Below are 25,731 nucleotides of genomic sequence, written 5' to 3'. Positions count from 1 at the left end.
TAAGGTAGGCTACAAATTGTAGAACTTTTACAAAACATTAATAATTGCATTTACATTGTCAAAGCACAGAGAAAAGCTTAAACAGAGGTTTGATGTAGATAAAGCCTTTAAAAAAGTCCTAACAACATCCATGATCCCTAAATAACCCCACATTCTAGAATCAATGAGCACAAAAACTACATACTATGTTCTACAACTATTCATACAAGTGCAAGCATTATGCTCCATGCTCTATGTGCAGCCAAAATTATCTTTACTTATTATCAAAAGCTTTTTTCCTCAACCAGGTTGTAAAATTTGAATATTATCAGAAAAGCAGTGCTACATTGCTCTTAACTAACAAGAAATCCGCACTTTTGCAAAAGCAACTCAAAACAACATCTTTATGTAAAATACAAAGAAATATGATACACAGTTGCAATGCAGAGCTCGGCAGCGTGCCCAGATGCTTGCCACTACCTTCAAAAACCGCCAGGAGTAAGTTGTGTGTAACAATAAACCCAGCCCCAAAGCACTGACAAGGACAGAATGCATACCTGTGGACACCGCACGGAAAAGAGAAACTCCCGGTCAAGGCTCACCCAGAGCGCTCAACGTGTCCCACTCATAAGAGCCTCCAATGGGGCACAGCATATCACTCTCAAACCATACCATCATCCTGCAGTTTTAGACACCAGTCTTCCTTAAACTACTCTAGCTGGGAATCTAACCAACTAGGGTGGCTGTTTCAACTTCGTTAAACGACCAATCCCTGAAAAATGTACAATCTCTGCGAATCGCATAACACCGGGTCAACCTGGGTGCACTCTCCGCGTCAGGAATTGGAGCAACCCTAGATCCCTGAGGGTGAACTGGTTCTGCACGGGCACGATGATGAATAGGCCTTCGTGCAAAGCATCCTATTAGACAAGCGCCGCCTTCTTCAGAGTGGGTAGACAACGACCGTTGAAATGTCTCCTCTATCCGAAATGACTGTGTCGAGGCATTGCATGTTAAGCACCCGAGACTCATCGCCAAAAGCTTTCCAGTGTAAGCCTAATGCAATTCCAATGTGGGTTACTTTCACTGGGTACCTGGACAAACATCCAACAATATTATAAGCTCAATGAGAAAACATAATTCAGGATCTACCACGCCAAATGTCGAGTGACTAGGATTGCATTCTCATCGTAATAAAGATAATTATAGACGTCTTCATCCTGTTGATTGCGAGACGTTTAGTGTTCTTCATTGCCATCCACATACAAGAGATAACTTGGTCCGAACCATTGTTGGCGTGTATAAATACTAACACGATACTCTCTCCAACAAAGGTAGCTGAAAATCTTCCTATCTCCGATACGGATGCTCAACGTCAGGATGTCGATAGTCATTTGCAACTCAACAAACACTCCCAAGAGCGAGTTGCGATCCACTACCTCTCGAAAAACGATATTTACGGCATCTTGGGTCCCAAAAGATCCCAATGAACACCATTCAGGATGTTTGAAGTCCCAAAGGAGAGACATCAAAATCCAACTATGATTACGAAAAGTTTCTCCCTAAATATATCTTCTCAGAAAAAATCGGTGGCATCAACAAGGCGATATGAAATTGCCAAGAATGAGCAATGTTACAGCAGTGATTCTGAACACAACAGCACTTATCCTCATAGACAAATTGGACCTACCAAGAATGCAGACATACACACCCTATCGTGGTTTAACCACACTAACTTTCAACTCAAGAAAAAACCTAAAACCACCCCCAAAACCAAGCCCACATTGTCAAAACATTACTAATGTTGCTAACCAAGACAACGCACAACAATCAGCTCCTTGACAGAAACAGGCATCACTTTCTTGACACGCACACACATCGCTCAAACACAACAATAAAAATGAACCACGGAACTGCACCAGGTAAAAGAACCTAAATGACTATAATTACAATCCTTATAACAAAGCTCCAAGTATGGGCTGTAAGTAAATGTGCAAGGAGGTACCAGCTCGCTATTCGAATATGACGCCGTCGTCCAAAACCCACAACGATCCTACCCTCCACCTCAACAGCATCTCAACTCCGGTACCTTCGAAAAAAGTATCCCCCACCCAACTTCCCGTTCTCCAGATGCAATCCTTTCCCCTACATTCCGCGAATGAACATCACGAAACCCTCCCACGCCTAACGTCGCCTGCACTCGCCTCCTCGTTCCCAAATCTCTCAACTACGGCAAGCCCGAGCCCCCTCCCTCCAACCTCCGCACATGCCAAGCATCGCTAATGTAGCACCAAAATAATGCCCCACTACCAACCCTCCGACCTCGCACTTTCGCTTTTTCGATTGTTCTGCTAATCGACAATAACAGCTCCAAATTGCGTAAAACGACAACAATCTGCATACATTCACGCGAGCTGTCTTGACGCCGAGGAAAGATAGCAAAGGTCGGCCTCTCTCAAGAGAGATGGATTGGATGAATGTAGATGATCGCGTGTCTTCTTTGATGAATGCATTCATTCGTGGACAGGTAGTGACGTGGAGGGCGATTCAGATAATGTGAATTTTTTTGATGAAATATTCGCTTATTAATATCAAGCAAAAGAATAGGTGTGTATGTGTATATTAGCACTGGGGTGCTTTGCTTTAGGAGTGTGTGAAAGCATTGAAATTTTGAATGTTTCTTCGGAAGTGGAAAGTAATAGCAACAAAAAAAAAAAAAAAAAAAAAAAATGTTTGTAAAAATAATATAATTGATAACATTAATTATATTTAGAATCTATAGGTTGTGGCTGTTAGTATTCAACTTAAATGTTGGTTCTTGCTCTACCTTTTTTTTTTTAGTCTTGAATTTCAATTTCAAACTTATTTAGCAAAAGAATATCAAATCTGTTTAAGAGTTGAAGAGTCACAAGGAAGCAAGTTGATGCCAGTTGACGAAGAAAGTTGAAGCAAGTTGATGGAGATGCAATGCAGTTGATGAGGTCACAAAAACTAGAGCTAATTTCTACATAGCAGCCTCCACACCTTCCACAACTTTTAAGAAAATGCCGAGTTACGTGGTGGGGCTGATGTTTGCCGTTCTCACACTCCTCTAATATTCGAATTAGATTCAAGACACTCTAAACGAAGAGCACAATAACTAAATCATGTTACAAACAATGTGAAATTCCAAAAGCTTCAAGGATGAGCGACATTGATGCATCTTAGCGATAAAATTCACCAAAGTGTTTTAACCTGATCCGAGATCGTATAAAGAGTTGATGTGCCAAATACGTGCAACCGTGCTCTACTAGTGCATGAACCTCTTCAGCCAAACTCCTATGTTCAAAAAGCTTTCAAAATCAGACTGAGGTCTGTCAATGGCGTGAACATCTTCAGGAAAAAGAATAACTTTGACTTCCTGTCCTCGTGCCCGCAGAGCTTGCACATACTGGAAACCATTAGAGACTGGCACTCTTCTGTCTTGAGCTCCAAGGAGGAACAAGATGGGCACCTTAACCTTGGAGAGGTAAGCGATGGGGGAACACCGGTATAACACACTAAGGTCCTTCGTAGAGGGTGCTTCAGTATAGTTGGCAACTCCGTCCTTTCCAAAGGCTTCTACGTAGCACCAATCTGGGATATCGGTAATGCCCACCATGGAAGACAAATTGCACGCAGGGTTTCTTGTGATAGCTGTGGTGAAACGGTCTGGTGCTTGGCCAACAAGATGAGTCGCTAGAAAGCCACCGTGAGAGCCCCCAAGAACAGCAACCCTCGCAGGATCTGCCATTCCATTTCTAATAACAAGATCTAGAGCCGCAAGCACATCACTCACATCCTGCCGACCTATATTGCCAAGTAAAGACTGCAGTGCTTCTTCTCCAAATCCTAAGGAGCCCCTGTAGTTCACATGGAGGAGGCTGAATCCCAAGGCTGAGAGAAAGGCTGTGTTCCTGGAGAAGCTGGTCTGGCTTACGGTGTGCGGCCCTCCGTGCAGCACAACCACTAGGGAAGGGATGCTCTCTATCCTTGGCTCCTCTGTTGGGGAGTTGATGGAGCCAGTTGGGGAGACAAAGATAGCCTCGAAGGATTGTCCTGAGCCCTCGGACATTGATTTTAAAGGATCCGTCATAGGAGCAGGAACTCGAAGTATTTCGTACTTCATTGCTCGCATTGCTGATTCCACCTTCGCAGAAAATTGAAGCGAGGGAAGGTTAATGTTTGACCAGTTCCATTCCTTGCCACTCCTGATCAAGCTGTCGGGAGAGGCTATATGGCCTAGCTTCAAATTCTGAGGTTGGGTTGGTGAGCTGACAACTGCAACCACGCAACTGTTATGCATTCCGAGGAGGTTCCAGGACGCCAGAGAATCGGAAGGGCTAACGGTGCTCACATCTCCACTCACAATGTCTATGCCAAGGATGACCTGTTGGCTACGCCAGGATGAAGACAGCAACAAAGTGGAGCTTCCGTTCAGCCAAGGGTTTACAATAAGGCTGGAGCAATAGAGACCCGGAAAGGCTCCGTCTTCCGCATGTTGCACCACTTTGACTACGTCTTTGATCTGCTTTTGCTTGCAAACAATCCCGTCTGCTGGCCAATTGATACAATGGAGGGAATTTGTGGCATTATGGGCTCCACTGGAGACGGCTGTTTCAGCAGATAAAAACACCAGCATCTTCCCATTTGGACTAAACCGAGGAGAAAATGCACTGCTAATTGTTCCTGTCAGCTTGACAGCCACAGGAGCTGCGTTTGAAGGTTCTGTGCCAGGAACTGGAGCTTCGACGTGGTACAGATGACAAGGCCTGTTGAAGCAGTGTTTCATGCCCAGCTTTCGTGGGGTGCTAAAATTATCAGCAAACGATGACCAACCGACAAAAACAAGAGACAGAGGTGAAGTTGGATCAGATGATACCACTTCAGGAACCCAAACCACTTGGCCGGCGCTGAGATCCCTTGGAATGCCTTCGACAACCTGCACGACCCCAGAACCGACATTTGCTACGAACAGCACGGGCCTCCGCTTTCCGGAATAACACTCGCCCCAATCTTCATACCAGTCCCCTTGGCCTTTCCAATTTCCTGCCTCCGGAGCACCGGTGTGGTTAGTACCTGATGTTGATGCGGTTGGACCGTAAACAGGCCGAGAATTCGCAGGCTCCTCGGCTACATATGAGATGAACTCTTCATGATGGCTCCAGGAGACGCCCTCGAACCATCCGTCTCCGTAGATGGAACCGTGCACCGACGACGACACATATATCTCCCGAAGGAGCTGCCCCGGGCCCCAGATTTGAAGTCTCGTTGGAGATGTTGCATCTTTAGGGTTACGAATTATCAGTACTTTTGCGCCCGACGGAGAAGGGACAATCAGACTGGCCCCGCTAACCTCGAACGGAAATGGTGCCCAATGGTAATCTGTAATTGTGTCATCTGCAGTCTCGGCAATGTAAACCGTAGACAGAAACGTCCGTTTTGCGTTTGCGGGAAGATTGGCCTGGCTCATTGCCACCGCCACATCAAAACCCCCTTCTTCTTTACGGGACGGAATCGTCCAAGCTTTGTCTAAACTTGGAATTGCATAAAATGCCTGCAACAACTCAGATTCTACCTCTGAATTGGGGTCGGACTTCTCACTAGGAATGAGAGGCATGGCCTTACCCGACGCTGCTTGATCCATGGCGCCCACAAACTTTAAGACGTTATACCTCTCCTTCTAGCGTCTCAACGTCTCATCCCATCGGGTGCCGACAATCGCGAAGCCGAGCTCCTCAACTTCTCCGATTCACATAATCACCTTCTCGCTTCTCCCATTTGCACCCATTCCGCGCACTTGAAATAAGGAACAATCCTGGAGCTCTGGCCGCCAGGAGAGCTACCATCATGACCATCAATTACACAACACATGGGCACACTCCAAGCGATGGTAGCGTGAACTTACTGAACAATTCTCTGAAAAAACTTCCTTCTCTCTTGCTCCTAATCTGTAGCACTCGATCCGCAACTCCATGTCCCTACCTGCACGTCTAAACCACCTAATTAGTATTAATCCTGTATCATATCTGTACGCAGTGGATGTCACCCCTCATTTTTGTATCCGAAAGCTGCATGTCCAATACAAAAAATGAACAGAGCGATGAATGAATCGCACACCCTTCACTCTTGTTATCTGCAAGTCTGTTTCCAATACAAAATCATCACAACTATCAAGGAAATTAGTTATAACACGCACGCATCTTCTCAATCCTCTCATCATGAATCGGCACTGATACTAATAACGCACCGGAAACCAATTCCCAACGCTAACCTTAAGACCAAGAACGAGCAATAGAAGACTTTCGAGCAGATTACACGCAGAAACATTCAAAGAAAAACCAGTTTCAACCACTGCAACTACTCCACACGAATTCACAGTTAAGTAAATTGAAGCGAGCGATGTACACAAGAAGCTGTGAGGAAGTGCAAAGGTGAGCACAAAACTGATCTAATCTCGGCCTGATCTACGCGCACATTGCACCGAAGTTTCAAATGCGCGTGAGAACATCATCACTCTCAAGTGTAATCCAGAGAAAACTCGATCTGACCCTTCCGGTTTTATGCGGCATGAATTTGGTTGGATCCTTGTCGGCGGGTAAACTGATCCCGTGCCCTCATTCAGAGCAACAAGCAAACCAGGGGGTGAGACCGGCTACACAAGTCACCCGTTACCATGGCTGCCTTCTGTTTCCTTTTCCAGATTCGTGTGCGACGAGGTAAACGTTGCCATGCTGGCTGTGGCAGTTTCGATGCATGTCGTCCTTCGTGAGATACTTCATCCGTTTTCTGGTATTAAATTACAATTATACGTGTTTACTTACTCTCAAATGAGGAAGAAGTGAATTCTGTTGAACATGTCAATTTTATTTTTTATCATTTTAACTATTGGGATGCTCACTTTACCTCCATGAGTTCAATCCTCAACTGACAATGAACAATATTTACTGTGGCTATTCTGAAATATACTAAAAATGCGAAATAAGCACCTGTGTCAGTAGCGAGCAAGATTAGCCACTGATAACAACAACATCTCACTAGTGGTATCTGCAATGTTGTGTTGGCAGCCGTATGAATTGTGTCAGAAAGGACGTGTCTACTTCACAGGTGGTACTCTCTCAACCCTCCACCAACCAGGTCCTGTCTGCCTGAGATGCACCACTCTTACGAGGTCCATTCTTTCAATCTGCCCATAAACAAGGTGTTCAAATATGCAGTGGGACTCTAGATACAAATCGCCACCATTGATCTCGATGGCTGTAAGCTTTTGCGCGGTGTGTCGGGTACGTGACCCAGCGTCGCAGCTCACACCTCCATCGTCCTCATCTGTTGACGAGTTTCTTAAAGGATCTCGTTTGTGAAACGATTGTTCAACGTGTGTGTGGCCCAACTCAACCTTGTCACTGAGATGGCATCTGGTATTATTCACGCATATTCAATCCAGCGGAAGGACAAAAACTTTCAGCGTAGCTCGTCGTACTGGATGTGAGAAGGCGAAGTAGAATTGATCCCCACGATCACCCAAGGAACTGCAACGCTAAAAGTGCTTTCCTCTTATTTTCAATAGTTTTATACTCCAACTCTGGAATTTCTGTACAGTGCACAATTACAATATTTCTTTACTTGCTCTATTTATCTTTTGATTTTTATTACCTTATGAGTCCACTCCGACTGTGCATAACTTTTGTGCTGTAAACTCGTTCCCGGCCTCAAATTCTCAGGCGGTAAATCATTTAAGTCCCACACTTGGTCCAACGCAAGCTAGCATGTGAAACCTAGTCTGCAGGAAATATTTAAACGCATAGCCGCACAGGCAGACAGTCTCGTCACAAAACCAGTATGGCCCTTGCATGAGATGACGACCTTCTGCTCAATTCTGCAAAGACTCAGGAATATTTTGCTAGAATATCGGTGCACTGCAGAACGAGAGTGTGTCATGGTGACTTCAGGGTTGCGTCAGACAGCTGAGAGTGAACACATGTTTGTCCAGCGCTCTGTTTCAGAGTAGCAGCAGGTTTGCATATAAGTGGGTGTTGTTTCCCTCAAGATGCAAGCACTGCATCCCGCACTAACGAAGGAGTGGATCTCTTTAACGCTTCTCGTGCAGGTATAATTCCTCCTCTTTTTTGCACATTCGCATTCATGGGAAGTTAAATATGAGCCAACTGCATCGTGTGATCATGAGCTGCCCTTCAGATTTTCGTGACGTGCTCCGTGATTATGATCGCATCCTAGGGGTTCCACTTGGATGGAAGGTTTCTAATTTGGAATTTGGTTCTGAAAACCATGTTTATGTTTGGAGGCTGCAGAGGTGAGTACAGAAGGATCGGAAATGATGGCTCATCAACAACAATGGATGCTATCCATGTTCTTCGCATCCTCGATCTTTCTCATATTCCTGTTGCAGCTGACGGCAGCTGAGCAATGTGGGAGACAGGCTGGGGGTGCCACCTGCCCCGGCGGCTTGTGTTGTAGTCAGTTTGGTTGGTGTGGCTCGAATGCGGAATACTGCGGAGACGGTTGCCAAAGCCAGTGTGGTGGCTCTCCACCTTCCGGTGGAAAAACTGGTTTAGCATCTTTCTACGGGCCCGTATACCTTCGTAAGTTCTCAAACCTCACAAGAAGCCGAATACCCTACTGCTCTCCATATTTGACAATCGTGTGTTACCACCGTAGACTGAATTGGTACAAATATGTAATAATGGTGAATTCGTGGTGGGTTGTGTCTGTAGCCTCGGCCTGTTACGGTAACGACCCAAACCAGTTCCCTGCCAATAGGTTCTTCGCGGCAGGAGGCGACAGCAGCAACGCGAACATCTGGGACAACAGAAATGGCTGCGGCAAGTTCTACAGAATCACGTGCCAGGGAAATGGATGCTGGGGATCAGGCTCCATCACAGTCAAAATTGTGGATCGTTGCCCGTTCGGCTGCAGCGGGGGGCGGGCATTCGACCTTTCAGCTGAAGCGTTCCGTGCCATCGCCAACCCAGACGTGGGCGTCATTACTTTATCCTACTCTCAAGTTTCGGGACTTCACGGCGAGGATGCAGTGCCATGGGCAGAAGAGGAGCTCATTGCTGAAGTTGGACACATCGGCGAGTAAAACATGGTCACTTAAACGGAATTTAGTTGCAGCGGACAGGAAAACTATGTGTATGAATAAGTATCAGTCCTGGAAGTATCGTCTTTCTTGCAATCTCAGTTGGATGGAGGGCATCGGGATACCCTCTTAGCACCTTGGCTATGTGATCTCGATCGAGCATCATAGATCGGCAAGAGAGCCTCCGACATACTCTAATCACAACGCTAGTGCCTCGTCTCAATGCCCGTTAGCGGCGCGACCTTTTCAGCCCTTTGGGATCCGTTTTGTGAGACTCTCGTGAACACTGTTGCCAAAGCTTGAAAAGGAATTTTGAGTTACTGGATCTCCTATTGCAATTGCAGCGTCATGATGTTCATTCTCAGCGTGCAAGTTTTCTGCAGTTAAAGCAAAGAAAAAGAAAAAGAAAATCACACAAACAAGCAATGGCTAGCATTCTATTATCTTTGCCAGATTGTATCAGTTGTGAATGTCGACGCCCAGCCCTCTCTGAACCTGAGGTACTGTTTCGTGGTGTTATGGTGGATTTGCATCGGTCCAGTACGATGCATTGCAAACGTAAGCAAAAAAGAGCATGGATATTGCTTGTTTTGGGTTGAAGGTTATTTCATTCGTTTCAAGTATTGTTAGTTTGACGATGGTTGTTAGATATGGTGACTGGACTATTCGTTGCATTTTGTTACATTCTTACAATAAATTGTGCATCAGCCATGTTTATATATATATAGAGAGAGAGATAGATATAAATAAATTACTATTATTATGTTTGAAGGATATATATATATATATATATATATTGTGCGTATCCGTTTGTTTGTCCACAAAAATCAATGATTTGTTGAAATTGTTAGCACCATTCCAAATTACAGATTTAAATTGTTTTAAATCAATTCTATTTCACCTTAAACTGTCTCTAGTTCTCATTTCTAGCCCACAACCCTTGTCTCTCCAATCTCTGACCTAACACCTCTATTCTCCCATTTCTTGTGACACCCGTTTCCTTCTCAACCTCCCCATCGCTCCTATCCCCCTCCTCATTTCCAACCCCCTTCTTTGTCTTAACCTCTCATCCTTCCTGTCTCTTCCGTCTCCTGTTCTCAATCCTCATCTACAACGCTTTTGTGCTTGGTGTAACCTTTTGGGATAAAAAAGATTATTGGCTTAATAAAATGTATTTTATTATATATATATATATATATATATATATATATATATTGTGATCCATTACTGGTTGAATATGTTAGAATATGACTGTACACATAATAATCTATAAATACTTAAGTAAAATTTTAAAGTTAAAAATTTATCTTCTTTATATATTTGTTTTTATTTTAGAGATGAGTTACATTCTTACAATAAATTGTGCATCAGGAGGGAGGATATACATTCTAAAAGAATAATATAGGTATAGTAGAGCAATAGTTTAGCCTTTCTGCAGTGGCAATAAGTTCTTTTGGGAGCTGTGAGATGATTCCATATATTAAAATGCAGTTAGGATTAGTAACCAACTTGTAGTTAGTGGCAAGAATACAAGAGCAATAAATTACTTATTGAGGGATTGTGACATTTTAGACTGCACCACCTGTGTAGGATAAAGCCTGTATTCTAATTATTATTTATAATGATTTATAAAATAGACACATATTGAATTCAACACTGTTTATATGTAATTCTATTATGGTATAAGAGCTTATTTTTTGAGAATTTAGAAATTCTAAGAAAGAAGTAAAAACATTCAAAATAGGAAGAGGCTATGTTGAAGATGTTCTTTACAGAAATTGAGGCACCAATACATCTTCTCCTTACAAAAATATGGTTATAAATAGCCTTACTACTAAAGATTGATTAATATTTGATGGTTCTTGGTACATAATATAGAGACAAAAAATACAAATAAATTTTGAAATTGAAGAAATGTCAAAGCTTGTTTTTGGTATAGAGAAAGAATCAACACCTATTCCAAATCAAATGTGACAATACTAATACCTCCAATAAATCAAGTTGCAATACTTATGTGGACCAAAAAAGACCATGTTGTTCTTGCTACTATTTAGGATTGCGTCAATAACACCATCTTCTCAAATATTGGAGTGTGCAAAATTGCGAATACAACATGGTCACCTCTCAAAAATACATATTCTACTAGTGATATAGTCACTCAAGCATATTTATAAGAAAAAATTATTATATAAAAATTGCAATCCAACAAATTTGTCATACAATATCTATATAATTTCAAAATTTTGCTTCAACAATGTCACTCTACTAAAGTGATTATTCCATCACAAATGGAAATACTTATTCTAATAAGACCTATGTCATCACAATATGACACTATTATACAAACCTTTCACACAACAAAAACCACAATTCTTTTCAATTTAATAGCAATCTTCTTGTAAGAAGAGAAAGCCACAAAAGGCTCATCTTCAAAATTACAAGCACTCATTACTAATTGCAAAAAAAAAAAAAAAAACAAGTTATAACCAAGTTCTCCTATAAAATTTAATCTAAAAGACTAGAAGAACTCAAAAATTAAATTAAAACCAACAACTCCATGTCTACATTAATAAGAAAATGGGATATTAAAAATTCAATTTCTATAAAAATAAATAAAGAATTAATGCAAATTCTACAATATCTACTTACAATAATTAGAAGACTAAATAAATATAGAAGATAAAAAAATATATAAGAATTATCTTCTATATTCTATTCTCATTTATATTTTACTTAAGCTTTTACTCCAAAAAATCTTGCAAAGCACCTCCTACATATTCCTACCCAAGTCTCTAAAAAAAAAAAAAAAAAAAAAAAAAAAAACTTGCTTGATACCTAAATTCCTAATCTAAACTTCTCCCAATATTCCCCTTGAACTACTATAGAGCCAAGTTTGTATCCTAAAAGTACTTTTTCTATATTTATAGAAAAAGTCTAGAATTTATGCCAAAAAATTGTGCAATTGAAGATATCAAGTAGATTAACTTCACAACCAAATCTAGAAAGTCTTTCTTCTATAAGTATGAAAGAAACAAAGATTAGTATATCCAAAAAAATTAATGGAATTAAATCAAAATTTTGAAGATTTTTGTAACAATCAAATTCTATCTAAGATTACATCCTTTTCAATACTCTGATGGATTTATTTAAGTTGGATTCATAGGTGCATTTCTATCTAGAAGTATTTTTTTTAATTTTATTTGTACTTTTTATAGAAAATAATTCACAGCTCTTTTGTAATTTGAATTCATTCTTAGAAGTGTTTATAGCTACATTTGGAAAAAATGATCAAGAAATAACAATAGAAATCAAATAATTGAAAAAAAAAATATGAAGAAATTTTTACAATAAAGATCACAATTACCTATGATATATATTGCTAAATTTTAAAACCTTGCTTGTAACGTGGATTAGAATGAAAAAGCCTTTATCAATTAATTTTGATATGGATAAAAGAATAATGTCAAAGATTTATTATTGATAATATCAAAAGCAAGTTTTTTAGAACAATTTATTACATAAGCTATTGTATGCAAAAATTAACTATTTAAAAGATATCAAAAAGAAAGATTTGACTGGAAAGAAACAAGTTAAGTAATTTTGACAATGCTTCCACTTCACAAAATACAACAATGCTCCAAGTTTCAAAGATTTGTTAGCCAAATTTGATTAATAACTTTTCTACAACCTAAGTGCTATTTAACAAAGCAGTCATAGATTGATTTAGTTGGAACCTTATTCATAGGTCAGGTCTTATCTTGGTTTGCTCTTTTATTTGAAAAAAAAGATCTTTAATCTTGAGCAACTTTGAAGCTTTTTTAAAAGTATTTGCAGAGATATTTGGAGAACATGATAAGGCTCAATGGTTGACTACAAAGTTTTACTCATTATTTCAAGGGTCATGCTCTCTATCAATTTATGAATTTGAATTTAAGCAATTAGCTTGTAACGTCAATTTGAATAAATAAGCTCTTACGAACCAATTTTATTGACGACTAAAGAATGATACAATAGACCTAGTATTATCATTATAAGATCTTCAAATATTCAATGAAGCTATTAGCCAAGATGTAAAGTACGATAATTGATTATTTCAATGCCATCAAGATAAATGCTTGTAGACTTTGACAAAAAAATGCACTAAAAATTTGTAATATGTTGCATCAACAAATACATTACTTCTACAAATTAAAGCTAAGGATATATAAATTGATACAATATAATTCAAACTTCTTAAAATGGAAGAAAAAAGCATCAATTTGAATAAATATTATGCTTATATTATAGTAAAGAGTGCCTTAAATCTATGAATTATCTAAAAAAATAATGTACAACCAAGACTAAAAGTGTAATTGTTTAAAAAAATAAAGAAACCTAACCACAATAGTAACCATGTAGTTGGACATTCTAACACCTCAAGTTCATCAAGATTCCTTTTACTTTGTCTAATTTACTTATTGCTTTATTATACCTTTATTTTTTAGTCCATAAAAACTTCAAACAAATACCTTATTAAATTCAAGAACATTTGCTTTCATTTTAAATGAAGAATTTTTTAAACTTCATGAAATTCTTTTAGTACAAAATTCAAAATCTACATACATAGAAATAATAGATGATCCACCTTTATCTTCAAGAAATTTTATTCATGAAACTATACTACTAGAAATATCATTTGAAGACCATAGTAGCAAAATAGTATTTAATATTATTAATATTCTATCTAATCCTATTATTTTAGGACTTTTGTGGTTGAAAAGATATAATCTATTTGTAAATTGGATGTTTTATAAGATTGAATTTTTTATAAACTTTTTTTTGGACAAAACCTATCAAGAATTCATCAACTAGAAATTCCTTATTTCTTGGAGCAAAGACTATTATGAAGGCGGCCAAAAAAAAATGCCATTTTTTGTTTATACAATCTCAGCTTGTGAAGAAGCGAGCTTGCTAGTAGCAATTTCTAAGTAGTATAAGAAATTTCAAGATGTCTTTGAAAAAAAAAATGCTAATATATTTTTAAAACATCAATTGTATAATTGCACCATCAATCTTCAAGAGAGAGCTCAACTACTATTTGTCCCAATCTACAATCTAATACAAACAAGCTTTTATCATTGAAAGAATACATCAATAAAAATCTTGCAAAGAACTTTATTTGGTATTAAAAATCTCTAATAAGTATACTTATATATTTTGAGAAGGAAAAAATGAATCTTTGCAAATGTCTATTGATTATTCGAGCCTCAAAAAAATAATAGTAAAGAATTATTATTCATTATTATTGATATGAAGGCTTTTGGAGCAACTCAATTGAAAGGGGTAAATTTTTCCCTCAATTCAAATTAGAAGATGGCATCAATTTTTTTTTTATATAATTAGTGGTATGAAGTAGAAGATGTAATAAAAAAATAAATAATAATATAAAATAAGTAAAATAAGTGCAATCAATCAATTGCATACAATAAAAGTAATCCATACTCTATTTATTATAATTTTACATAGTAAAAAATAAAAATAAATATTAAACATTATATTTTTAAATAGATGATTTTATTATCTTTTTGATGACATAAGAGACATAAAAATTTAATTTATTATAAATAAGTTAGAAAAGTTTAAAGATAGGAAGTGAATAATTAAAAAATTAATTAAAAATAATTTATTTTAAGGATAATTTGCTTATAGATCAAGGATTCAAGCCTCACCAAGGCTCACATGTAGTATATATGGATTATTAAGAGTGGCCACAAGGCCTTAGTCTTATCCTCCTAACTCTATTCAAGGTGTTAAAATCCATATGGAACTTGTGCACCTCCTTTTTTATAAGGACTAGACTAGCTGCTAGTCCTCTTATTTCTTATTAGTAAAACTCATAATTTTGCATTTTTGACTTCATCACAATGTTCACAAACATTCAAATAGTCTGAGAATCTTGCATTTCCTTCAAATCTTATTCCATTTTTTCATAATGGCTTCCAAGGTGATAAAATTCAATTTTTCTAAAGTCTTAAAATCTTTTCTAAAAATTCATAAATAATTTTTAAAATTCTAAATAAATTCTAAAAAATACTATAATATTTTTATAATACTAATATCTATTTAAAATAATTTTTTCTTACCTTCATATTTTTTATAGTAATAAAATGAATTTTAATCTATTAAAAATTCTATTTTTTATATAATTAATTAAAAAAATGAAGTTCTTTTTTATGCTTCTTCTAACTACTAACTAATCATTGATATTATTTTTATAAATAATAAATGTAGATAGGAGGCCAATAAAGACATTGAATTCAATAACTAATCCTTAATACTTAACAATAAGTAATAATATTGAATCAACTAAGATAATTTCCTCTAAGACTTACTAAGACTATTTTTATGATTTTTCTTTATATAAGACTTTTTAAATTTATAAATACTTTTAAAGTATAATAAATAATTAAATAATCAAAAAAAATATTTAATTTTAATATTTATATAATTAAATGACTTAAAAATATATTTTTAACCAAACTTTTAATTAAGATGCATTGATTGCACTTACATCAGCTAAGCTAAGATCTATACCAAAATAGATCTTTGTAAGCATATAATTTGGTGTGGATTAAAGAAAGAGATGAATGAAAGATAATATTTTGGATAAGATATGGATATTTTAAATATAATATTATAGATTTTAGATTAACAAATGCTTTTGTTATATTCTAAAATTTTATGAATCATATTTTTTGAAAATTCTTAAATAATTTTTTTATCTATCGTCTTAATGATAAGTTAATTTAATTTAAGACTTTTGAAGAAAATAAAGAATATATAAAATTAGTCTTGTAAAAGTTACAAGATATAAGATTATATGCCAAATTAAAAATATATATATTTTTTATTAGCTAAAAGTAAATTTTTTAAATATATTATACTCAATGAAAGTTCAAGCTGTAATAGAATAGAAAAACAACAAAGACACTACAAAATATACAATATTTTTTTGGATTTGCTAATTTCTATTTGATATTTATTAAAAATTAATTCCAAATTGCTATTCTTGTCACTTGATTGACATCTAAAGATAAATTAAAATGGAGACCTTAAATACAAAGGGCTTTTCAAAATTTGAAGGCAGCTTTTATTATAGCTTTAATCTTAATACATCTGGATTTTACAAAAGTTTTTTATTTGAAAATTGATACTTTTAAATTTATATTAGGAGTTGTACTATTATAGATAAAAAAAGATAGAAATCTCTATATAATTGTATTCTATTTTAGAAAGTTTTCAAATATAAAAATTAATTATGAAATTCACAATAAAGACCTTATAATTATAGACTCTTTTAAAAAATGGTGTCACTTATGGGAAGACATTATACATCTTGTGATTATATATATAGATTATAAAAACTTAGAATATTTCATATCAGCTCAAGTTTTAAATCACTACCAAATTCATTAGAATATGTCATTATCTTATTTTGATTTTGTATTTTTATATAAACAAAAGAAGCAACAAGAATTATTAGATGTTTTATTAAGGAGATCTTATCTTGTTCCTAAGGTCAAAAAAATAATATTTGATTAATAATATGTAACTTTCTTGAAGCCAAATTTTTTTTATTTTTGTATTACTTTTATAGTTATATTTATTAATTCAAATTTTCTTGAAAAAATCCGTATAACATTAGCTAAAGACTCATTTATTTATAATATCAAGCAGTGCCCTAAAAACAATAAATTTAAATTTATAGAAGTTCTTTTGTATTTTGAAGATTATTTATATATTTCAAAAAGACCAATGCAACTTCGTGTTTTTTAATTTCATCATGATTTCCTAGCTATTGGACATTTTGGATTTAACAAAACATTGGAGCTTATTTCTTAAGATCTTTAGTGGCATCAAATATAAAAGGCCATGAAGGACTTTGTCTTTTTGTGTGATATTTGTTTAAGATTCAAAAATTCTTTATATCATCTTTATAGACTTCTACATCTACTATCAATTTTAAAGCAACTATAGTCTTCAATATCAATGGATTTCATTACTAATCTATTGCCATCAACTACATTTGATGCTATCTAAGTTGTTGTGGATCGAATTACAAAGATGGCATATTTTGTCTCATGCAAAAAGATAATTTTTAGAAAAAAAATGAAAAAGTACTTTTTTAACTATATATATATATATATATAATTTCTAATCCAATGACATCAATTTTGACTAAAAACCTCAATTTGTATCTTTGTTTAGAAAATCTCTTTTTAAGATATTGAAAATGGATATCAATTTTTTTTTCTACGTGCTATCTTCAAATTGATGGTCAAATAAAATATATCAATCAAGTTTTGGAATGATATTTATAATATAGAATCAACTATCAATAAGACGATCATATTTATTTTTAACAAAATTTTTTTATCATGATATTTTTTATTCTTTGATTTAGCCAATATCATTGTATGCCAATTATAGCTACCATATGAAACTTAATTTATTAGGTACATCAAAGGATGAAAATCCAGAAACTAAAGATCTTACAAAATAATTGTCACAACTCCAAATTATTTTGAAGCTCCATTTATAAACAACTCAAGATTCTTATAAAATACCTTTAGATAAATTTCAAAAGAAATTCTCTATTTTTTAAGTTAGAGATAAGGTATGGCTTCTTTGACAAAATATCAAGACCACTTGGCCTTATGATAAGTTAAACTACTAAAGATTGGAGCCATTTTGTATTCAAAAGCAAATCAATCTAATAGCTTATTATTTAAAACTACTTATATATATGAAGATACATCTAATCTTTTATGTTTCTTTCTTAGAGGCTTATACAACCATTACTACCTTGTATTAAAATAGATAATTATGTGGAATATAAAGTAAAAAAGGTCCACAATTTTTAACAAAGAAGAGGAAAGTTAGAGTATTTTATTCATTGATGCAGCTATAATATCAATAAATACATGTGGAAACTAGCAAAAAATCTAGTTAATGCACCGAAAAAGATACAAGACTTTCATTGATGCTATCTTCAAAAATATAAACTTATTTTAAAATAAATTCTTTATGAAATTTTTGTTAGGATATTGTAAATAAAGAAGAAAGAAAATTTTTCTCATAACAACCTTAGAATTTAATATATTCAATTTATAATCTAAAATATCAAATTAAATAATGTTAAAAGAGTCTTTAGATTATGAATCTCAAGTAGAAATATAATTGGAGCTTTTCTTATCATAGCTGTCAAATCAATCATTTCAACTCTTGAAACCTTTGCAAGATCACTCTTAAGATGAAATTAGACTTTTTTTGAAGGAAGAAATGTCCACGCTACGGTCAACTCAAATAAAAAACCTTCAAGATGATACTTGAGCTTTAATTATTCTATTGTAAGTTGGTGTAATAGAACTTAATGAAATTGAAGCCACTTGAATTCTTAAATTCTTACAAATATGAAATCAATGCTCCTAATAGAATTTGGAGTAAAAAAGAGAGATGATGTTATGGACATTCAATAAAAAAAATTTGGAAATATTTTTAAAATATTCTAAAAAATTTAAAAAGAATATTTTAGAAAATTTTAGAATATTTTAAAATATTCTAAAAAAATCTCAAAATATTTCAATAGATTTTAAAAAATCCTAAGAAAATTAAAGAAGTTGTTCAAGAAGCTTCTTAGGATTGTTTCATCTTCAAGCAATATAGAAACTTCTTGAATAGCTTTCTAGGGTTGCTTTATCTTTAAGCAATATGAAAAATTCTAAAAAAACTTCTTAATATCTAGTATATGTTGAAGTTGAAGCTGAGAAGATCTTTAGTCTCAACAATTCATTTTTTTGGAGCTCTAGCTCATCTTTCTTAGTGTTGATCTTATATTCATCTATTTTAATTAAGTTTATGCTAGCTTTCTTGTTAAAATTCTTTTCTTCAACTTTTTTTTGGTCTTTTGTATGGTGTATTTATGATAAGTTCTTGATAAATATATTTTTGATAACCTTAAAATTTTAAATTTAATATATTGTTATATAAATATATAGAAATTAAGTAATTCAAAAATAACTTCTTTTAAAGTACTTGCATATTCTATACTTACTTCTTTTTTTAATTTTTTTAATTATATTTAATAATAATGTATATTCAAATAATTTATTTTAAAATATTATATCATATTTTACATCCATTTCTTTTAAAAAAATACTTCTAATTGTATTTATCAATAAAGTGTATTTTAGCAATATTTCTATGCAATTGATTCTAATTTGATATTGACTATCTAAAGATTTATATTTAAATCAATTAAGCCATGAGAACATAGTCATAAATCCAATTTTAGACTTTATTATTCTATTATCTACTTACATCTAAAATATTATCTTTTATAAATTAAAATTATAAGAACATAGTAAAACAAATCAACTTTTAGATATAACAATAAGAATCAAAATTTAAGATCTAGTGTCTTTTTAAGTAAATATCCAAAAAATACTCAATTCAAAAATTGCTTATTTTAGAATATTAAGATAAGTACCTGGTATACTCATCAAAAAATATGAGGTATATATTACTATAATATAGAAGTATATTGATATAAAATACATATAAATTTATTATTTAACTATAAAAGATTTAAAAAAATCAACTACTTGAAATAAGCCTTCAATTTTAGTTATTATATTATGAGTCTATAGTCTATTGATATATATATTTTTAGTGTAAATGTACTAACAACTAGCTTAGCTTCTAAGGTCCAATTGACATGTAGACACTTATTTTGTTAGGTTGCATGATATTGTTGTGATATAATATGGCTAATGAAAGAAAAAGAGAGGAAAATATTATGTTATAGAAGATCGTATTTTAAAATATTATAACAAATATCTTAGAAAATAGATAATAGTCAAGAAGATAGTAAAACTAAAAGGTATTATTATTGCCTTTTCATGAAAGAGGCTTCTATTTACTTTGTAGGACCATAAATAAGACAAAACAAAGTAGATTAAAAAATAAAATAATATAAACATGTATAAAAGGGAGTTAAGAGTAGATTTTAGTAGAAATTACCTCACGAAGCTAAAAATGATATCTGGAGACGACCGGTTGTCGACTTAGGTCGAAATTAGACCACAAGATACAAAACCAAATACCTATGGCAAATCTAGGGATCTTTTGCACATCCAAGAGCAATATTTGATAGCAAATTTGATTGGATTTTTTTTAGCATTGATTTTGAATGATTTGAATGTATAATGACTTTGTAACAACTTTGCAAAGTCGCAGTTGCTTTGGGTCTTGCAAAGTCACAGTTTTTTTATAATTTTCCTCTTTATACATAGGATTCTTTTGTTGTCATTTTTTTTCTCTCTTCTTACAGTTTTTTCTTATGGTACTTCATTATTTTTGTTTCTCTTTTTTTTTTTTTTTTTTTTTTTTTTTTTATATATTAATTTTTTATATTAACTACTTGCAATATATGCATGTATAGATAGACTATTAACTAGATCATTCTAATTAGTAGTTTTTCAAATAGACTTGCCTGTATTAATTAATACATTTCTAGCAATCTTTCTATTTGTTGTTCGATTCATTGCACTTTGCTACAATGAACTATATGATCCAATACTTCAATGCTTATATTTGTACACTCTTGAGTAAGTCCAATCCTATATATCTTTGCTTCTATTGTATGAACCATCAATGCTTTCATATCTCCATTGCCAAAGATTGTCTCCAATTTTTTTCTACTTTCTTTTAGATGTATCATACCATCTTTGAAAAAAATAATCCCTTTACATAGTACCTTTGTAAAATCTTCACATTAACTTCTTGAATGATCCATGCTATCACACCATAAGCACTTATATATTACATCTTTTATTATTCTTAACCTTTTTTTTATTGATACTTTTGATGATTGATTCTTTTCTTCAAATTTTACAAATTTTATTTTCAAATCTCTCATCCTTCATATCATTTCATTGATGTCCATTTCTTCTTTCTTTGATATAGCCATTGAAGGTTGAATCATAGATGTAAGATTAGTAATAGGCATTTTTATCTAAGATACTTGCAATAGTCTTTAAATATCCACTTTATTTTTTTTATTTTTTTTTCTTTTTATAAGCAATCTTATTGCCTCTTCCACTTCCTTCAAATTTTTTATCAATTCTTCATCTTCTTCTTTATCTTTAAGTAAGATTTCTAACTTCTCTTATGATTCTCTATCAGCTACTTGAAAAAAAATCTCCACTTTACTTAAATCTAATAATTTCTTTTTTTTTAATAAACAAGAATATTTCTTTTCAAACTCCTTTGATAATTTTGTTGCTAAAAGTTTCTTCTTAGAACTTTTAATCCATTCAAAAAATGATTTTTTTTGTATTCCAATCATTATCTTTCAACAAAAACTCATCCTTCAATGCTTGAAAATTTTTCTTCTATGAACCTCTAGAATATCCTATAATAGACCTCAAATGATTTCTATCTTTATAACAGTAGTTAGTTCAAAAAGTTGAACCATCTTCTTTTTTGAAACATGCTTCAACTCCATTTCTTTTACTTAGCACCTTAAATACTTTGCAATGTCCTTTCCTTCAAATTAATCAATCTTATCAACAACTGCTAATAATGCTTTATTTGCCATACGTTTTTGCCAAGAAGGTTAAACCAATGGTATTGTTACTACTATTAGATTGTGAAAAAAGAATTGAAACAACTTTTATATAATTCAATTTGAGAGATCTAAGAAAAATAAGACATGAATTCAGGGATAATTTCATATTAAATGGATTGAAGGTTGAATGTGAAGACTTTTTGATAAAAAATAAAGAAAGGTATTTTAAAGAAATGTTTTTTTGACATGGCAAGGCATTTATATTTGAATCAAATGAAATAAGATGTGTGGACCCAATTGTGATGGCACTTATGGTTATTTTTATAATTCTACATAAATCATAGAATTTAAGGCCAATTTCGGTTCTTAAGGCCCATTTGCCTAAGTGTGTTAATTTACTCAATGAGGAGATTAAGATAGAAATTTTAGAATCATCTATTATACTATATTCTAATTGGTGGTTCTTAATACCTAAGAAAAATAGAACATTGAGGTTTATTCAAGACATGCAACCAACAAATAAGGTGACTATTAGGAACTTGGATTCTAATTATGGAGCATAGTAATTGCAATGAAAAATGAAAAAAAATACTTGATTGATGCTACTGAGATTGTAAAAATGAATTGACTATGACTATAAGGAAAAATTGTGATTGTTCAATGCCGGATATTGCAATGTTAAAGTAGATAGCATACATTAAATCTATAAATCCAAAATTCAAGTATATTTTAGAAAAAATTAATGCAATTACAGATATATTGTTGCAAGTACAATATGGTGATGAAGAAGATATAATTGATGATAAAGAAAATATTGGCACCAATTTTTATTCAACTTCATGTACAAAAAGAAAAGAGTTGTGTTTAATTATACTACTTGAAGTATTTTTGGAAGAGTTATATAATGGTGAATGGTTGCATATTAGAAAGTACTTAAGTATATTAAAGCTTTAAGAAGATTGGATAGATTATGAGTTTAAAAGAATTCAAAAGAAGGCTTATGAATATTTTCTTTAAGATAGATTTTTATAGAAGCATCCAAAAGAAAGGAATGGAATGCCTCAATAGGTTGTATGTGATTGTGGCACTTAAAAAAATATCATTAAAGAATTTCATGAAAGTTGGTGGGCCTAATATTAAGGCATTTGGGCAACATTTGCAAAGATAAAAGAAAAATATTAGTAGAAGAGTATGTATAAGGATGTAGTGGATTTTATAAGATCTTGTAAGACTTATCAAATATATTTAAATATTTTTTATTGAGATGGATTGCATCCAATATATCCATTAGTAATTTACTACAAATAGATGGTTGATTTAGTTGCAATGTCAATGGGATTTGGACAAAAATAATATTTGGTACTTGCTTAAGAGGATTTGACAAATCAAGTAGAGAAAAAGGACACTTTGAATAAAAACTACGGAAAGAGTATGTTGATTTATATTAAAAAAAATTATTTGTCAGTATAGTTGTATCAAAAAAATCACTGCAGATAGAGGGGAATTAGATGTAAATACAACATGAGAATTCCTTGAAAGGATGGGCATTAAACTTGCATTAATAATTGCAAATAATTTGGAAGAGAATAGCAAGAGTAAACATGGATAATTTCTAATTGTTAAAGCATTGATTAAAGCATGCAAAGACAAGATAGGTAATTGGCCTAAATTATTACCATTTTTATTATGGGAGGATTGCACAACTCATAGTACAATTATATGATACATACTTACAAAATTTTTGTATAGACAAAAATTGATGATGTTAATAGAGAAAGTAGTACTAATATGGAATGTATTACCTTGGAAAGATGGTTTAACAAGAAAATAATATTTAGTATTACAAATTCAACAAATTGAAAGAAGACTCGAAGACATTGAGATAGCTATAAAGAAATTGAAAGAAGGAAGGAAAAAAAATAAAGAAAGGTTTGACAAAAAGCATCAATTGCATCCAAAATTAATTTAAAATGGTGATTAGGTGTTGCTTTATGATAGTAGTTTGGACAATCAACATAGCATGGCAAAAAAATTTACAAGGAGATGGTTTGGGCATTATGTTATCAAACAAGTATATGAAAATAGAACATACTTGTTATAAGAACTTGATGGTACAAAATAAAAGATACCTATAATAAATAAAAAAATCAAGTTTTTTAAATAAAGAAGTAAAAACATCAATTTTGATGAAGAATAACTATTCTCAGAAGTCCTCAAAATTTGAATTATAGATTTACTACCAAACTCACAAAATTTTCTAAAACATAATATCTTTTTTATTTTATAAATTTTAGAATCACCTAAAACAATTTTTACTTTGCAAAGTTTTTATAAGTCATTATATATTCAAATCACTCAAAATCAATGCTTAAAAAAACTTTATCAAGTTTGCTATCAAATCTTGCACTTGGATGTACAAAGGAATCCTAGATTTGTTGTAGGTATTTGGTTTTGTGCCTTGTGGTCTGATTTCAATTTAGGTTGACAACCGGTCCTCTCCGGATATCATTCTTGGCTTCTTGAGGTAATTTTTTCTAAAATCTATTCTTAAATCCTTCCTATACATACTTATATTATTTTACTTTCTAATTTACTTTATTTTATCTTATTTATGGTCCTATAAAGTAAATATTTATTTAGAGTATATGTTGTAAGTTTGAACTTGATCAAATAGTTGAATTGAAGGTTATTGAATTTGAAGTAAGTTGAAGTCTCAAAATTGGACTTTAAAGGGTAATTAGGATTTTTAAGATCTTCAACAATATACTAATTGGATTGAAGTGAAATTTTTGTTTGAGGATAATAGACTTGATTTTCTATACATATGTGAATTTTGAGAATAATTGAATGGAGTGAAAAGGAGATATTGGTGCTAGAAGAGAAGCATTAAGATTGAAGAAAGAGGCCAGCCAACATCCAATTAGATTTTGATGTTTTTTTTTCTATTTGATAAGTTCGATTTTCTTCAAATTTTATATATTTTTTGCTAACTTAGTTGTTGAGAAGTATGTAAAATTTTAAGCAAGATCAACTATTTAATCAATAGATATTGAGATTTTAAACTATACTAGGATTAGGTTGAGCTGCTTAGGTTTTGGTTAGGATTTGATATAGAATTAGAATTAGATTAAGATTTAGGATTTGATCAGAATTTAATTAGGATTTAAGATTGAATTAGGATTTAGGATTTTCTTAGGATTTAGGATTTAATTTAGGATTTAAGATTTGGCATAAGATTTGGCCTAAGATTTGATTAAAATCTACCAAGATTTCAACTAGGATTGAATAAGAACTTGATTAAGATTTATTTAAGATATATTTGTGATAATTTTGACATTTCTTAAGAATTTTTTAAAGATTATTTTAGAGTTTATTGTAGATTTCTTTTGAATTCTTTTAAATTTTTTTATTATTTTATTTTTAATTTCTTTAAGGTCTCTTTTGAACTTGATTAAAGCTTGCTTAGAATTGATAAGGTTTAATTAGAGTTTATTTAGTATTTTATTAGAATTAAGATTTTATTGTTGCAATTTCTATTCTACCTTCTATAGCCAGGTGCTTGATGCATTCTCAAACAAGACCTCACGTAATATGACAATGCCTTGACAGTTGACAATAACTATATCTTAATTACTAGTTAATAAGGGAGCTATGATTTATTAGTCAATAAAAAAATTTCAACTATTTACATAAGCAATTACATAATATATAAGAGAAATTACAAAAAATTGAAACATTCTTTTAATAATATCCAAAATTCATCCATATTCTTAAAAAATATCAAAAAAATAAAAAAATAATATATTTTAATAAAATTTTAATTTAAAAAATTAAATCTAATATTTTATATTTAAATATTTTTATTAAATTTAAGAATATAAAAAAAAAGTCTATTTATGTTTCTAAAATCAAGTCTTATCATTTAAACACCTTCTAATATCTATAGCATTAACTAATATAATTCAAGCCAATATTTTCAAAATGAAACACAAGTTGGCTCTATGTTGCTTATTTTGGCTATTTG

The 25,731-nt window shown here is 32.6% G+C and overlaps 3 protein-coding genes across 12 annotated transcripts; 1 reads left to right on the top strand and 2 right to left on the bottom strand.

Annotated features, from left to right (window-relative positions):
* Nucleotides 1–354: 354 nt before the first annotated feature.
* On the bottom strand, nt 355–2,395 carry LOC112284388 (uncharacterized). Its single transcript, XM_073535479.2, has 2 exons — nt 1,985–2,395; nt 355–1,073 (listed from the first exon to the last, which is right to left on the bottom strand). The coding sequence occupies exon 2, from the start codon at nt 1,009–1,011 to the stop codon at nt 706–708; it is 306 nt and encodes a 101-aa protein (XP_073391580.1). The 5' UTR covers nt 1,012–1,073; nt 1,985–2,395; the 3' UTR covers nt 355–705.
* A 710-nt stretch (nt 2,396–3,105) lies between these two features.
* On the bottom strand, nt 3,106–6,621 carry LOC112284190 (acylamino-acid-releasing enzyme). Of its 9 annotated transcripts, none has more exons than XM_024523758.3 (3): nt 6,272–6,621; nt 5,906–5,982; nt 3,106–5,771 (listed from the first exon to the last, which is right to left on the bottom strand). In XM_024523758.3, the coding sequence occupies exon 3, from the start codon at nt 5,642–5,644 to the stop codon at nt 3,269–3,271; it is 2,376 nt and encodes a 791-aa protein (XP_024379526.1). In that variant the 5' UTR covers nt 5,645–5,771; nt 5,906–5,982; nt 6,272–6,621; the 3' UTR covers nt 3,106–3,268. The 9 variants fall into 9 exon arrangements, with proteins under 9 accessions (XP_024379526.1, XP_024379529.1, XP_024379524.1 ...); XM_024523761.3 differs by having other exon boundaries at nt 6,445–6,621; XM_024523756.3 differs by having other exon boundaries at nt 3,106–5,768; nt 6,272–6,620.
* Nucleotides 6,622–7,501: 880 nt separating this feature from the next.
* LOC112284557 (wound-induced protein WIN1) lies at nt 7,502–9,423 on the top strand. 2 transcript variants are annotated; one of them, XM_073535201.2, is made up of 3 exons: nt 7,502–8,104; nt 8,300–8,597; nt 8,730–9,423. In XM_073535201.2, the coding sequence occupies exons 1-3, from the start codon at nt 8,045–8,047 to the stop codon at nt 9,098–9,100; spliced, it is 729 nt and encodes a 242-aa protein (XP_073391302.1). In that variant the 5' UTR covers nt 7,502–8,044; the 3' UTR covers nt 9,101–9,423. The 2 variants fall into 2 exon arrangements, with proteins under 2 accessions (XP_073391302.1, XP_024380208.1); XM_024524440.3 differs by having other exon boundaries at nt 7,506–8,104; nt 8,307–8,597.
* The last annotated feature ends 16,308 nt before the right edge of the window (nt 9,424–25,731 follow it).

The sequence above is a fragment of the Physcomitrium patens genome, chromosome 7 (genome assembly GCF_059467195.1).
Source record: "Physcomitrium patens ecotype Gransden chromosome 7, ASM5946719v1, whole genome shotgun sequence".
NCBI classification, from domain to species: domain Eukaryota; kingdom Viridiplantae; phylum Streptophyta; class Bryopsida; order Funariales; family Funariaceae; genus Physcomitrium; species Physcomitrium patens.
This window is presented reverse-complemented; position numbering and strand designations above follow the sequence as displayed.

What these genes read in the sequence shown, in the direction of transcription:
- LOC112284557 (XM_073535201.2), top strand. Translation starts at nt 8,045, where the DNA reads ATGCAAGCACTGCATCCCGCACTAACGAAGGAGTGGATCTCTTTAACG. An exon ending in CTTTAACGCTTCTCGTGCAG is followed by an intron (nt 8,105 to 8,299) that starts GTATAATTCCTC and finishes TTATGTTTGGAG; the next exon opens with GCTGCAGAGGTGAGTACAGA. An exon ending in CTACGGGCCCGTATACCTTC is followed by an intron (nt 8,598 to 8,729) that starts GTAAGTTCTCAA and finishes TTGTGTCTGTAG; the next exon opens with CCTCGGCCTGTTACGGTAAC.
- LOC112284190 (XM_024523758.3), bottom strand. Translation starts at nt 5,644, where the DNA reads ATGGATCAAGCAGCGTCGGGTAAGGCCATGCCTCTCATTCCTAGTGAG.
- LOC112284388 (XM_073535479.2), bottom strand. Translation starts at nt 1,011, where the DNA reads ATGAGTCTCGGGTGCTTAACATGCAATGCCTCGACACAGTCATTTCGG.